The sequence below is a fragment of the Cyprinodon variegatus genome, unplaced genomic scaffold, assembly GCF_000732505.1.
Source record: "Cyprinodon variegatus isolate N-32 unplaced genomic scaffold, C_variegatus-1.0 Scaffold192, whole genome shotgun sequence".
Lineage (NCBI taxonomy): Eukaryota > Metazoa > Chordata > Actinopteri > Cyprinodontiformes > Cyprinodontidae > Cyprinodon > Cyprinodon variegatus.
Genome location: NW_015150645.1, coordinates 902,260 through 917,648, shown reverse-complemented (window position 1 = coordinate 917,648; position 15,389 = coordinate 902,260). Strand labels below are relative to the sequence as shown.

The 15,389-nt window shown below is 39.9% G+C and overlaps 3 protein-coding genes across 3 annotated transcripts in view; 2 read left to right on the top strand and 1 right to left on the bottom strand.

Annotated features, from left to right (window-relative positions):
• The window catches only part of LOC107087703 (zinc finger and SCAN domain-containing protein 21-like), a 5,488-nt gene extending 1,692 nt beyond the window's left edge, over window positions 1-3,796 (top strand). Inside the window, exon 4 of the mRNA XM_015379426.1 lies at window positions 1,175-3,796. Within this exon, the coding sequence (XP_015234912.1) occupies window positions 1,175-2,091 (917 nt within the window). The 3' untranslated portion in view covers window positions 2,092-3,796. The remainder of the gene's footprint in view (window positions 1-1,174) is intronic.
• A 3,684-nt stretch (window positions 3,797-7,480) lies between these two features.
• Window positions 7,481-14,459, top strand: LOC107087724 (E3 ubiquitin-protein ligase RNF135-like). The gene is made up of 7 exons (XM_015379450.1): window positions 7,481-7,800; window positions 8,651-8,968; window positions 9,047-9,124; window positions 10,435-10,516; window positions 10,607-10,696; window positions 13,218-13,274; window positions 13,354-14,459. Exons 1-7 carry the CDS (start codon window positions 7,489-7,491, stop codon window positions 13,884-13,886), a joined length of 1,470 nt encoding a protein of 489 aa, XP_015234936.1. The 5' UTR covers window positions 7,481-7,488; the 3' UTR covers window positions 13,887-14,459.
• The window catches only part of LOC107087723 (TOX high mobility group box family member 4-A-like), a 6,992-nt gene continuing 5,944 nt past the window's right edge, over window positions 14,342-15,389 (bottom strand). Inside the window, exons 8-9 of the mRNA XM_015379449.1 lie at window positions 14,854-14,996; window positions 14,342-14,774 (exon numbers count right to left, since the gene is read on the bottom strand). Coding sequence (XP_015234935.1) covers window positions 14,717-14,774; window positions 14,854-14,996 — 201 coding nt within the window. The 3' untranslated portion in view covers window positions 14,342-14,716. The remainder of the gene's footprint in view (window positions 14,775-14,853; window positions 14,997-15,389) is intronic.

The window sequence follows — 15,389 nt, the reverse complement described above, 5'->3', positions numbered from 1 at the left end:
GTACTCTTCTTTCATGTCAGCAGACTGGAGAAGAACCTGAGAATCGTTTTGAATCGTAAATGAATCGTTTCTGAATCGAATCATTTGGAGTTAAAAGAATCGGGAAAAAAATCTAATTGTGACCCCAAGAATCGATTCTAAATTGAATTGTGGGAATCCCAAAGATTCACAGTCCTAGTTATATGCAAGTAACGTCTTCCTATGGGCAACGAGTTGAAGGCACAAACTAAACTGTTCATAATTTATTCTTCATGGTACGCCAGCATTCATAACATGTAGGCGAATCACTGTCCCCCAGACATCCCGCGGTTATTTATATTTTTTAAAAACAAAGCGGAGTGTGTATGACATCATCCGCGCAGGACTGGAGGTGTAACAGGCAGCCCGGGCCGCAGGTGGCTACACTCTACCCCTTCTATTCATTCGGCTAGCTAATCTGAATCAGTCAACGTCATACACATATCAGCATCCCTAGTAGAAACGGCACAGCTTGGTTAGTTTATTGCAACCAATCCCTTAAGCTTTGGACATGCAATAAAGTCTTCCTCAAACCATCCATCCATCCATCCATTTTCTGACACGCTTTATCTCGAGTGGGGTCGCGAGGGGTGCTGGTGGCTATCTCCAGCTGTCTATGTGCAAGGGGCGGGGTACAGCCTGCCCTGGATAAGTCGCCAGTCCTTCGCAACACAGAGACAAACGACCATTCACACACACACTCACACCTAGGGAGAATTTAGAGAAGCCAAATTTACCTAACACTCATGTTTTTGGACTGTGGGAGGAAGCCGGGGTACCCTGAGAGAACCCACACATGCTCAGGGAGAACATGCAAACTCTATGCAGAAAGAGCCCGGGCCGGGAATCAAACCCAGAACCTTCTTGCTGCAAGGCAGTAGTGCTACTCACTGTTCCACCACAGCTTCTAAAAATGTCTTAGGTTAGTTTTTGTGAAAAATTTATCTTAAAAGTCTTAATTTTCTCTAAATTTAACAAATATTATATATAATGTAAAAAATATATAATTTTACTTAGGCACATTGAGGTTTTTGCTGATGATGTGACATAAAGTAACAATAAAAAAGTGTGCAAGGATATTAAGGCCTGTGCAAAAGTACTGACTAAGTGAAATGGTAAATACTGGCATTATAACAAGTGAAAATCTGTGTGTTAGTCTCTTCAGGGACAAGTTCTGGAACGTCAGAGTGTAAACGGAAGCCACTCGTGATTCAACCGGATAAAAGGTCCAAGACTTCAGGGGAGCAGGTGAAGTTCGTTTGTCCCCTAATCCTTAAAGTCGAAGGTTCAGAGGAGCCCGTTCAAGCTGAACCTCAGCAGGCCTGCGTCAGCACAGCCAGGGGTACCGCTTACAGTCCGTCCCCCTCTGACGGAGCCGTGACCCCAGCGCAGGTCGGCGTGTGGGAGCGGATCCACTCACCGAAAGACACTAAGAACCATCTGCAGATGAAGCTGAAGTTCACCTATTCGGATCAGAAGCTGCTGCTTCCTTGTGCTGTTCAGCTGGTCGATTTGCTCAAAATTCCAGACGTGAAGGATGACAATGCAGCGAAAGCTCTCAACGCTAACGACAAACCAGGCCCGAGTAAACCCAAAGACCTGCGCCGGCATCAGGGTCCCCACACGGGCCATCGTCTCTGCTGCTTCACGCGGTGCGAAAAAGACCTGTGGCGCCTCCAGAACGTGGTCACACACTCCCGCGATGGATATGTCTGCGACATCTGCGGGAAAGCGTTCAAGCGGAGGAAGATCCTCCGCCGACACGAGCGCTTCCACACCGGGGAGAGGCCATACCCCTGCTCCAAGTGCACCAAGACATTTGCCCTGAGGAAGAGCCTCCGCCGCCATCTGAGGTTCCACACGGGGGAAAGGCCGCACACCTGCACCCAATGCGGCAAAAGCTTCCGGCTGCGGGACAACCTGAAGGCACACCTGAGGTTTCACAGCGGAGAGAAGCCCTACGGCTGCAACGAGTGCGGGAAGACGTTCCGGATCATGAGGAATCTGGACAAGCACAAACTAAGCCTCTGTGAGTTCTTAGTTCCCTCTTTCAGAGCAATTGCCGGCTTGTAGCTATGGAGGCGATGGCAAAGACGCACCTTTGTCTACCTCAGACTGAAAACACTGGAGCTCAGCTCTCTAAAGCAGAACCGTTTAAGATATAACTTATTCACATCAGCTCCTGATACTTTGGTTCTACTGTAATGACACCAACCAGGGCTCTGTGTTAAAGGGACATTTTTTCTCTGAGTCCTGCTGAATGTTATTAACTGTGTTTCCTTTTTGGATTTATCTGGTCAGTAAGAACCAGCTCTGAGGGAGGATGAAATAAAAGTTCTGCAGAAATCATCTGGCATGATGATTCAGTCAGTTCAACTCAGATTTCACAGACATGTATGATGTGGCGTTCTAAAACAAACTAGTTCCAAAAAGCTTTGTATAACCTTTGACCTTTTGGCAAAACAAGCCAGGACATCGTGCTGATGTTTCTGTGTTTTCTGAAAGGACTCTGAGCCAGGTTTGGGTTGGTTTAGTTCCTTGATGTTAGCATTATCTGTGGTTTCTGAATGATACCAGGCAGCTAAACTAAGGTTCTGCTTGTGGTGATCCAGAGGTTCTCTTCTCTGATGTTTGTAATGCCTCAAATGGCTCATCCGTTTTTCTGAATGTAAATCTCATTTCCTTTCGAACTTTCCTGAACTTTACTCTGTCACGCGTTTTCTACACGGTTGCCAGGCCTTTTCTCTCCCTCACTTTCCACTTTGGTTTTCTGTCACAACACTTTGAGGTTAGCTTTAGTTTAATTTTTTTGAAAAAAAATTTCCCCATTTTGTTTGTTCTACCAAATGTAAGCTCCGTTTGAGAGCAACTGCTATATTGGTTAAGGGATAAATTACCTTTAGAGGGGTTTTAGTTTATTCATTTTCTTTCCTTAATGTTGTTCTAAACATTTGTCACATTTTGTTTGGTGCAGGTTGTTAGGCACTCCATAGACCTATTTGCGTCTGTTGTTTTAGTTCCTGTTTTAACTTCCTTTTTTTTTTTGGCCATATGCACAAAAATCAGACTAAGAAATATTCTAAGAGGTTTGTATTACTTCTTCAGATAACTTTTCTGATTTCATTTTTTTTAATTATTTGCATTAATCTCTCAGACTCTAATCTGATTTGCAGCTTCTTTTGTAGCCAATCTTTAACGCTAACAAATAGAACAGGTTTACATGTTGTCGCCTATAGGGTCTATATGTAATATATCTACAAGCAAGAAGTCACTTGGCCACATGGTAATAATCTTTCATATTTTTTGAGTTGGGCTACTGAGGTTAAATACAAAGCTCAAGGGAAAAAGACACATAGTCCGATCAATTATAGAAAATGGAAGGAGGACGGGCAGAAATTGCAATGTGTTGGATTGGTTATATACTTACAAACTACTCTGGTAAGCACCGTTTTTCACATTTTCAATGCAGTATTGGCTGTGTAAACTAGGAAACAGCAAATCCTAAATGTCTCTTGCTCACATAGGTGGCAGATAAGACCAATGACTTCTGTCCATAATAGAAACTAGTTTCAGACTGGTTGCAAAAACATCCGCTTGCATCTTTTTAAAAGGAGTAAGCAGTGGCAGTAGTCATCTGTTGCTCTGTTCACTCATACAGAGAGATAAAACAAAAGAAATGTGTTGCACACTTACTTAAAGCTCCTTCCTCTAAACTCTAAAAGACAAAAAAATAAAACCATAACACCTTACCAGGCTTGGGTCCTGGTTGCAAGGACCAAACACTTTTTTTTCTTTCTTTTTTTTTTTTTAGTTGCATAACTTTATAGACGTTTAAAAAATATACTAGTGATGGGTTGTTTTTCTTCTTTTTTTTACCTTGCATTTATCTTGTTTTTTTATTATTCATTTGAAGATTACTTTACATATATATAGATAAAAGTAAATATGTGTCATTCCTTAAAAAAATATTTTTTAGTCAATTTCAGAGATCCGGACCAGAACATCAAGTTTCTATAAGTTTGTCCATTCGGGCTTCGGTTGCTCAAGGATTCAGTCAGACGTGCAGATTGAACAGAAAAGGGTAGATTTGGGATTCAATTGCATTATAACACAGATACAGATGAGTGCTCAGAAATTCTCATTCTACTTTTTTATTTCTTTTTTTGTCATTGTTAATAACTGGATGAAAGGAATTGGATATAAAACATGTTGTGTTTCAAGAAACATTCTAGTTTGCTTTTAATAAAAAACTTTATACCAATGGTATATGCTCATACCGAGAGACACTGTTGGCCTCTGCTTTTTTTTTTAGTTTATCTTCAAATTCTGTAAAATCTCAATGACTCATTATGACGAGAAGCAGCTTTAATTACTAAGTTTGTTACACAAAAGCAAGAGATTTTACTTCTGTTCCACTTTGCTTTCAGTGAAGACATTTTTAGAGAAAAAACATTTTTTTTTTTTTTTGAATTGCAGTTGGGGTAAAATGGTGTAAGGTTATGAGGATATGTTATCAGGAAAGATAGTTCTTTCCTCTGTGCTACGCTCAGAAATGCGCCTGGGGCCTTTCAACTCCAGACAGCAACATGCTGCTGTGTTCTGCTCTGAATGGCCTCGATGAGCTGCCAGGCTGATTTTCTAACACTTTTTTTCCAAACCCACATTTAGGTGTGAAACAACAGAAAAACAATAACTCTGATACTATATTTGTTTTTTTCAAAGACTGTTCAATTCTTTTTTTACTTTTCAAGTTGTATACTTTATATCAACAAATATCTGTGTTTGTTTTTTTAATGCTGTTTATAAATAAAATGTCTACTGTCAGATAGTTGTGAGACTTGTTTTTTTTACTTTGAACTAGGGCTCCAACTAACGGTTATTTTGAAAGTCGATCGATCTTTCGATTATTTTTTCGCCAAAGGTTCCTTAAGGATGACTTCATGAAATTAAAGCAATTGAAACTAAAACTTTTCCCTTTGCTGGATAGTACATATTGACAGAGGAAAAATAACTTTTATCTTAAATTCTACAATGTTGGTATAATTACTCCTCTTATGGGTTACTCTATCAGCTAAATATTTTAGTCTCTATACTCCGTTTAATGATTGATTACTAAATTAGTTAACGATTACTTCAATAATTGATTAATCACGAATAATCCCATTGTTTAGCCCTATTTTAACCACAACAGTTAGAGGATTTGTGTGTGACTTTAAATTACTGTAATGTACACTGAAAAAAATTATGCAACTGTGTTTGGCATTTACCTAATCTAGTTACTTTAACACAATGGTTTCATGTTAGCACATAGGACATAAAATAATTGTGTTAAAGTAACTAAATATGATAAATTAAATGCCAAAAACGGTTGCATTTTTTTATTTTTTTCAGAGTAAGAAGTTTTGTTTTTAACCAACTTAGAAATTATAAATGTCCTAGACATGAACAGAACCAAACTCACATATTTATGGATTCTGTTGGTGTTTATCCTCTTGTCTGAGCATAGAGGTCTTAACCTGAAATCATCTGAGGAGATATATTGTCCCTTTGGACATTTTAGGATAACTGGTGTGTTAAAATTAACAGTTTTAAAGTTCACATACTTTACTTGGTCATAAATAAATGAAGAGTAGAATGTCTGGAAGTATGTTTAGAGCCCTTATTGCACTGCTGTTTGGACCAAACTCAATCATTTGTGGTTTTAAATCTCACTAAACATCTACTGATAAATGACTTAAACAAATTTCAATGTCATTTTATGTAAACAGAGTGTATACATAATGGAAATTTCGTTTTGTACAGCTCTCATGACATTTCCGTTTCTTAAAGTGCACCAGTGATCAATGTAAACAGTGTGGGAGAAAAAAACATGGTGCAAAAGAAAAAACGCATTGATATGGTCAGTGTGATGCAGAGTCTGTGACATGATTTAGAGTTTTTGCAACGTTTAGCTGTCTAATGGCGGTTGGGAAGAAGCTGTTTTGGAATCTGCTGCACCTGCATCAAATGCTTTGAAGCCTCTTCCCAGAGGGCAGCAGGGAGGACAGTCCATGGTGGGGGTGTGAGGGGTCATTGATGATGGTACGGGCTCCAGACACGCAGCGCTGGGATGAAATGTCTTCTATTGAGGGAAGAGGAGCCCCCCGATGATCTTCTCAGCTGTTCTCGCTACTCTACTCACTCTTTTCCAGCCTGAGATGCTATAGCCTCCACACAACACAGTAGAAGGTTATGGGGATGGGTGGGGGCAGATGGGCTCTCCTCATCCCCCGTTAGGAAGTACGAACACCTTTATGCCTTTTTTTACAAATGAGGTGGTTATGAAGCTAGATTTGTTTCTATATTATTCAATTATTTAAAAGGTTGCTTCAATCAAAAATATATTTACAATTATAAACTTTCACTTCAATGAAAACAAACTTTTCAACCAAAGAAAAAAGGATATGAATGCAAAAATTTAGTTGTGACTGAAAGAAATACATTTGAATACTTATTCTCTTTGATTAAAAATGTTTTCTTTGATAGAAGTCAAGTATGTTTGGTAAAAGCAAGTTTTTTAGTGGAAATAACATTGTTTTTGATTGAACCATATAATGAGAAGTTTAAACATTTGTGTCTTTATCATACAATTAAAAAAAGCTGCCTCAAACAGACGACATAATCAATAAAAAAAAAGTCAGTTAAATGAAGAGATAAACGTTTTCATTCATAGAAAATAGTTTTTTGAATGCTAATAAAACATTTTAAAACATTTGAGACTTCAAAAATTGCATTTGAACGCCTTTGAATCCCAACTCAAAAGTGAATATCAGTAGCAGTGCTTTAAATTAAACATTTGTGTTTAGCCAGCACATTTAATTCCAGATTATACACAGAACCTGGACTTTCTCCTCAGTTGAGTGCATCAAGTCTTATTAAAAACGAATAAACGTTTACATTGAGGGACTTGAGCAATGTGTTTTTGTTTGAAGTTCATTTCACAATCTTTCTTTGTTAAAATAATGTTTTTTATTTAAATAATCCCTATATAAATGTAATTATTTCAGGTTGGTTAATTACAATTTTATTAATTCCTAATTATTTCCACGCATAATGATAAACACAAGGGACATACATTTAATCGAAAATCTAAATGGTGTTTTGTTTATTCGTAAAACGCGGTTTTACGTGTTAAAATAGAGGCTTTGAAGCGACAATGTGCCACTCACAAGATGGCGGACGCGGCCACGCATCGCCTGAGTCCAGGTTAGCTTTTATAACTTACGACGTTGTTTTAGGATATCTATCTAGAGCAAATAAATATAAATTTCAATAATAAGTAATTAGTTATTAATTAGTAAATAATGTTTTTGTATATTTAACTCTGGCTATCCTCTGTTTGCACGTGAAAAAAAACAGAAAGGCGGTTTGAGAAAGCTGCATACTTGTCGGTCCCTTGGCCTCGCCCAACCAGGAAGTCGTGCTAAAGTAATGCTTCCACTTTCATTCTTAAAACTGAAAACACGGATTTTGGCACCATTAATGATGGAGGATGCAGAACAGAACCGACTGGAGGAGCTGTTAATGTGCCCAGTGTGTCAGGACATTTTTAAAGACCCCCGTCAGCTGCCATGTGGTCACAGTTTGTGTGTTGACTGTGTGAAAAAGCTGCAGGAACACTCCACAGATGCACCTTTCCGCTGTCCAGACTGCAGGGCTGATTTTGGACAGGGGCTGGAGTTACAGAAGAACTACGCCCTGGTCAGCATCACAGAGGACTTCAAACTGAGCAAGAGGAGGAAGGTATACCTGCTGCTGTCTCTATAGGGTTTTAGTACAGAAGCACCAATTAGTTTAGTTTTTATTTTTTGGCTGATACTGATTTTTGGCATTCTTTGAAGTGCAGATTCCACCTGTCAAACATTGTAGTTATTCCTTTTATATAAATGTGTTAAGGGGGGAAAAAAAATCACTGAACAAGTATTGGTGTTTCTGTAAATATTAGTGTTGCACCGATACCGATACTGCACTAAAATGGTGGTATCGGTATAATTTTGAGAGTCAAAAGTTTATTCAACTATTGTCACCCATTCCAGGTAGGTAATAAAAAGTTCTACTGGATTTCCCCTTGTATTAGTCTTTTCCTGCTTCACAAAGGTAGGCAGCAGCTTGACAAAGCCATTATTTTACATCCAAGTAGTGTGCAGTTCTTCATATATACACACACAAATCAATTTCAGACAAATGGTATCGGTATTGTATCAGCCTATACTGCACAGCCAGATATTAGGGCCAAAAAATGGCATCGGTGCAACAGTAGTAAATATGACTATGTCTTCTTGATATTAGTTGATGCTTCAACCATACTTTTTGGTTAAGTGAGACTGCAAGACTGAGGCAGAACATTTTATTGTCACACTAGCACTGCAGTCCTGACAGTAACCCTCTTAGCTTAACAGTATTTAATAACATAAAAACCACTATTGGTTCATAATTCCTCATGTACTTGCTCTTGGCTGGTGAGATGTAAAAAAAAAAAAATAAATAGGGAGAATTTCTTACTGGACCTGCAGTTCTTTACCTATCAGCTGATTAAAGGATAATCGGTATGCTCTGGGTAATTGATCGCTACATCTCTTTTTTTTCCTTGCAGGAAAAGCAGGCTGAACGTGTGTACTGTGACTGTTGTCCAAAGAGCAGAACTCCAGCCTTTAAATCCTGCCTCAAGTGTGAGGTATCACTGTGCAGAGAGCACGTGAAGGACCACCTGGAGCTGCAGGCGTTTACAGGACACCCCCTGGTGGAACCTCTGAGTGACCTGCTGGAGAGAAAATGCCCGGATCATCAGGACAAGGTGCTCAGGTACTACTGCACCTCGTCCCGCCGCTATATCTGTAACATGTGTGCCCTGGAGAGCAAGCAGCTCAGCGCAGCCTCAGATGCCTCCACTGTCGTGCGACGACAGCTGACGGTGAGCTCAGCATCACTCCTGATGGTGTGTCATGGGAGTGATTTGTAAAACTAATCAATCTATGTGTGTATTCAACAGGAGTACATGGACCAGCACTTTAAATTGCTTCAGGAGCAAATTGAAGAATCTACAAATGCTCTTAACAGTCAGCTTGCAGTAAGTCCTCTTTCTTAAAACTCCCTTGGGTTATTTTAAGGCCTATGATGTCTTGCAAAAGTACAGAGCAAAAGAGAGGGGAATTAAAATCTCCATGGCAGTGGTAGCATTTTGCTGTGTGTATGTTTCTCTAAAGCAGAGACAGTGATAGAAATCAATAAAGTGAACACCTAGGGAAAAACCTGCTAGAATCTGCAAAGGATGCTAGACACGGGCGGAAATCTAAACATACAGCAGGAGCTGTTATAGACTGATTTTAGTTAAAGAGTCATGGTTTGGAAGGGCCTAGTCTAGCGGTTCACAAAGTGAGGAAACTATCCCTGTGGGATAGTTGCAGAGTAGATGTGACCCGTATAAATGATCAATTTTGAAAGGATTGCAATGATAAATTCTGTTACACTGTAAAACAAACAGTTAATATCAAAATAATTTTGATTGTGATTTAATGAAGGTTATGGATAATTTTGCTGCTTTACTGCAGTTTCCTGTCAAAAAGATTGGTTGGAGGGGGGCGCTGGCCTAATCAAAGTTCAGAGCAATATCCATCTGAATCTTTTTTTTAGCAATACTGCCCTACAAAGGTAAAAGGCAGTGACTGTGCAGAGCTGGGCATGAACCCTGAATGACTTTAAAGTCATCATGTCGTCCAGCCTAATTAGTTGTAGCTAGATTACTGTATAATTTTCTCCAAAACGACACACATTCGATATAAGATAGTTAGTCATGATATTCATTGAATATCATGAAAATGATAAAAACTCATTTTAGACCAGAAATGCAGTTACTGTCTTTTTGCCTTGATGGCTAGAATGCGTCAGCTAAGTTACAAAGAAGCGTAGAAAAAAAAAAAAAACTCATCTTAAAACCTCTAAAAAACATGTAGATGGAACTGAAAAGTACTCTGAGTTGTTCCACCCTACAAAAACCCAGTGAAATTAAAGGTATAGTGGAGGATGTTCTTTTTCCGGGTGGATCATCAAAATAACTGGTCCTCCTAAATTTTAATCATTCTGGTGATGTTTACATTAGGCCGTCCTAGAGTGTGCACGAGGAGAAATGGGCTTGTGCACGTTTAATAAGCGTTCCCTCTTAGGAGTGGGTACAGGGTTGTGCATGTGCATTTTTTTTTCTTTTTTTTAAGTGAAGAGGGTGGGTCTTTTCAGAAATTCACAAAAATCCTCCACTGTACCTTTAATTTAGGGTTATGATTGCAATGTGAATTATTCATGTGAAGATGTAAAGGTTTTAATAAATTAGGGTTATCATTTCCAAAGGTCAGATGTCAGTAAATTTTCGTTTCCTGAATCCAGGCACAGAGAGGAAACCCCTTTGACCGCCTTAACGGCGTTACAGTAGTCCTGCTCTTTCTTTGGTTCATCGTCCTCTACTACGGTGAGAGAGATTACGTCACTTTCTAAATCGTCTGCGTTTGTTCTTTGTTTTTACACCATCGAACTGACGTCAGCCTTCTGTCTCCGCCAGCCTACAACTACTCTGTGGAAAACCAGACGCTGATGGACGCGTTGGACAGGCAGCAGAGTCGAGTGCATCACATTTATTCCACCATAGCAGGTGATCCTCTGCCTACGTACGGTCAGAAACGGAGCATTAGGTTTGATTCCAAAGATGAGTTTGGTCCTGCAAAGACTAATAAGGAAACGGGTCTTTGTGTTCATTAAAGAGGGAATTTTAGACCAATAGATCACATCTATAGCTTCTACTATCTAACATCTAAACATCCTCAGCTGTGTTAAAGTTAACGTTTCAACCCTGATGATATAACCTCAGATTAAAGTACATTGGTTGTTATCAGCAATCCTGGAATCATCAAGGCTCACACTAATCAGAAACTGGTCATCAACAGTTGGACATGATTGACACTTGATTGAACGTAGCTTTTGTCTACAAGGATGTCAAAAAGATTGAGCTATTTGGTGTCTATAATAAAAATGTTTGTGGTGATCAGCCTAGAAAGCTATGATAGTTTCTGAGATGCATTTCCACCAAAGCAACCATCATTCCTGAACCTGTTCGCTTTAAAGGTATAGAGGATGATCTTTTATTTTCAGGTGGATCATCTAAATAAGTGGTCCTCCTAATTGTCAATCATTCTGGTTATATGTTTACCTAAGGCCGTCCTTTGTGATCATCTCCAGTTAGCATTCTTTTTCTGCGCATGTGCACTTTCAGGCGTATATCTGTGGTGAGCTACGGTTTCAGACAGTCATTGAAGCTAACGGGCAGAGAAAAAGTGTATGAGAAGAAAAGAAAGGCCTCAGGGGAGGCAGGTATATCCTGGAATGATTTGTGTGTAGATCTCTTCTTGCAAAGCATTATGGGATTTGCTATCACAGCAGCAACTAATAACAAAGATGGCGCAGGCACCGCGCAGAGTAGACGGAGTTACGTGACCAACAGGGAGCAAAAAGTAGTTATCTGTCCGAACGGGAAGTTTGCTATAAAGTCTCCGCTCTATATAGTGATTGAGGGATTTAGGGGTTAGGGTGGATGTTCAGACACAGTAAGCTTGTATGAGCTATGAGAACAGCAACTTTTAAACAGTGCACAAGGAGAAATGGGCTCCTGCATGCTCTCGCACGTGTTTAGTAGGCGTTCCCTCTCAGGAGCGGGTACAGGGCATGTGTTTTTTGTTTTTTAGTGTAGAGGGCGGGTCTTTTTCTAAAAAATTCGCAAAAATCCTCCATGATACTTTTAAGGATCCTTCTGAGCATGCACCATAAACCAAGAGCATTACACAACAGGAATCCAAAGCATTTCTGAAGGCAATTCTGCATGTGCAGATGTCCCTTATAATTCACAGAGCCCCTTCAAAAATACAGTTAATACAGAAGAGGCGGCAGCGCCTCCATTTTTTCATATTGATATTTCTCATCGTCTTGAATGTGTCATAAATGATTACACAATGTGTGCGTAGTTTGGCATGTTAACACATACTGGACCGCTACAGATCACAGTACGATCTTCATCTTTGCTGCAATACCAGCTGTTTCTACTGTATCTAAATTTGACCAGTCCAATGGTGACATCACAGTCTGAGCAGAAACATATCAGCATTTTGCTCAACTTGAACCATAGATCCCTCTTTTCTTCTTCACTGGTTAAAAATCATATTTATGGACACTCTCACTACCTTCAGATGTTTCTGCCTTGATTAGGGCTATGAAACTCTAGTCCACAAGGGGGCAGTGTCCTGTAACCTTAAGATACTCATGTCCAACAGAAGTGAATCAAGCAAATTTGATACCTGCCAGCTAGAAGTGTGAAACTTGGACAGGGTCAAAGGGTTCCTCTAATTATACAATGAACTTTCAGCCAGATTCTGAAAATTGATTTAAGGAGCAATAATTTCTTGAAAGGTTGGGATGCAATTTTTCAATTAAACTGTTATTTTGATTTTAAATTATGCATAATCTTAGCTGGAGGAAAAAAACAACAACTAACAAACCACAACCTGAGATGTGTTTGCAATGAACCCAAAGTAGAGGGGCAATCATTTAAGGCATTAAAACTGTGAAATATTTGTTCACTTATCTCAGGTCTTCTCATTAAATCAAGATGCTTCTGTATTTTCCTAATATCACGGAGGTCACAAACTCCTCCAGTTCTGCCAAAAAACTAAAGTGATCTACTGTCCAAGCTACAAATAGTGTAGTTAAGGTGCAACTTACTGTAATGTGAATGAGAATAACCCTGTTTGCCTCAGATAATCTTCAGTATATTCTAATTTGGTCTTCTAATTCTTAGGAATCTGTGCTCAGTGGGGAAAAGGAAAAGCAATTTAAAGCATCATTAAAGGTCCAAAATTAATTTGACATGCATGATATTAGGTGTTTGACCGATAAAGAACACCAGTATATCAAAAGACACGATGGCACTCTTGTCCTGTGCAGTTATCAGTCCCTGTATCAATTTCTGAAACTTAAATAAAAACTAAAAAAACACACCAAAATTTTTATTCAGTAAGTCAATATCGCCCGATACCAATAAGCTAACTGATAATACTGTGAGTTCCTACCATGCATGTTTTCAAACCCTGTAGCTGTTAATTTGAAATGTCCTTCTTCCTGCATAGAACATATGGTTGATCATCCTCTGAAGAGCCACAGAGCTTCACATCCTGAGGATGGAGGTATGAAGATGTCCCTCTTAAAAGTTTGCGTGGATCTGGGAGAGCGTGTTGTCCTTCAGTGTGTCACCTTCTCTTTCAGGGATCTTCATGTGGGACATGGACACTGCCAGTCGTCTCCTTGGATTTTCTGCCGACCTCCGGACAGCGGAGAGAGTGAAAGCAGCGCTGCATTATCCCCCCAGCGACAGTCGCTTCGACGAAGCCCCGCAGGTCCTCTCCACGCCGTGCTTCTCCTCCGGGGCTCACTTCTGGGAGGTGGAGGCCGAGGGCTGCTGGGACATCGCCCTGTCCTACAGGAGCGTCCGGCGAAAGGCTGGAGACAACAGCACGTTCGGACACAACGCAGAGTCCTGGAGCCTCGGCTACAGCGGTCAGGGGGGACTTTATGCCTTCCACGATAAAGAGAGAACCGCCGTGGCGGGATCGCTGCAGAGCAGCAGAATAACGGTGGAGGTGAACTTTGAGGAGGGCAGAATCAGCTTCAGCACGGTGGGTTCCATAAAGACACTGCTGCACCAGTTCAAGGCAGAGCTGAAGGAGCCGGTTTGTTTAGGTTTGGGTCTTTATCATGTAGATCCACCCAGCAGAGCCTCTGTAGTGAAGTTTTTATGAACAATCCTCCACCATGCATCCAGACTACCGAGAGGCCTTGCACTTACTTTTAAGCTCAGGAGATGTTTAATTAAAGTGTTTTATTATGTATATCAACTAAATAGGTTATTTTTCAAAGGGGTTGATTTATATTAATGTCAATATATCAAAACTTTCTTCAGTGTCATGACAAAGTAGTTTTTCATACTGATAAAATTCCCTACCTCATATTTAGGGTTCTTGTTTTTCAATCCTACATGCTGTTGTGTTAAATCAGTAATGTAAAGAAATGTCAAACTAAAATCCTTCTAAGGAGGCATGAAGCGTTCAGATTAAATCTCAGGAACTGAAGAGAAAAGCTTTCGATTTGGAGGCACCTTAGGGAAATGGGGAAACTGCAGAAACCAGGATCTTCCTATTTTTTCTTTATTAAAAAAAAAATAAACATTTGAACATTGAAGAACTGAACTGCCTGATTAAAAATTACACTTATAAAAAAAGCCGTTAAAAACAAAACTCACACACACAAATGAAGTCATTTTTTGTTCGGATCTATTGTTACTGGAAACATTTCTCAGCTGTAAAAAAAAAAAAGTAAATTTACAGTTCCTTTTTTAACGTAACTAGCTGCCTTTAGAACGTCCTTTGAGGTTAACATGAGAGGAATGAAGGCCTCCTGTTCTGGATCGGTTTCACTGATGAATGTCTTTTCCTCAAAAGTGTTAAAGTACAATTTACACACAAAGAAGTGACAAATATTGTCACTTCACTCTGTTTAAGTCTTTTTTTTTAAACCTATATTTAAAAAAAAACAACAGAAAACTGATTTCCCAGCTGTGTCTGTATGATGCTCACTTCACAGTCCCCAGGTTCTGGTTCCGGATGGAGCACCACGCTTTGAAGACATCCCTGCAAAAACAGCACATCTGTCAGAAAATGCTTTCTAATGGCTGTAAAGAAAAACAAACAGGAGGGAAGGCCTGCACACCTGCAGTGAGTGGCCACGCATTCATTACTGCAGTACTCCTTGTCCCAGTCCTTGCTGTCCACTGCCGGGTTGGTGCAGCCCGCTCTCACACAGATGCTCTTCACGGAGGCATCACCAGTGGACGCACTCACCTCCATCACATCCTGGAAATAAGAGCCAAACATTAGCGGCAGCTGAGTCTGATCCGTTTACACAAGGCTGCAAAAACTAATTTAAAGAGGTAGAGATTAAGGGTGTGCAAAATAATGGTCATGACAATGCATCGCGATTCTAATTTTTGTGATCTACTGCATCGATTCTGTTTTGAAGTTTTAAAACCATTCAGCCTCAGTCGGTTGCAGCCAGAAGCCAATATTTGAGGCTACATGGAAACCTAACTTGGCTTAAAGGAATAGTACACCCAAAACATGATTAGCCTTCATTTTCTACTCACCCCCATGCTGAACAACACTCTGGAGTACTTTTTTGATATCTCAAATGCATCTGGAGATCTGGGAGGCATTCAGCGTCTGCTCTGCCGATAATGCAAGCGTAGA

Bases quoted from the DNA above. Each gene is read 5' to 3' on its own strand.
- LOC107087724 (XM_015379450.1), top strand. From the start codon at position 7,489: ATGCTTCCACTTTCATTCTTAAAACTGAAAACACGGATTTTGGCACCA. The intron at 7,801-8,650 runs GTATACCTGCTG...TTTTCCTTGCAG, and splicing joins AACTGAGCAAGAGGAGGAAG to GAAAAGCAGGCTGAACGTGT. The intron at 13,275-13,353 runs GTATGAAGATGT...CTTCTCTTTCAG, and splicing joins TTCACATCCTGAGGATGGAG to GGATCTTCATGTGGGACATG.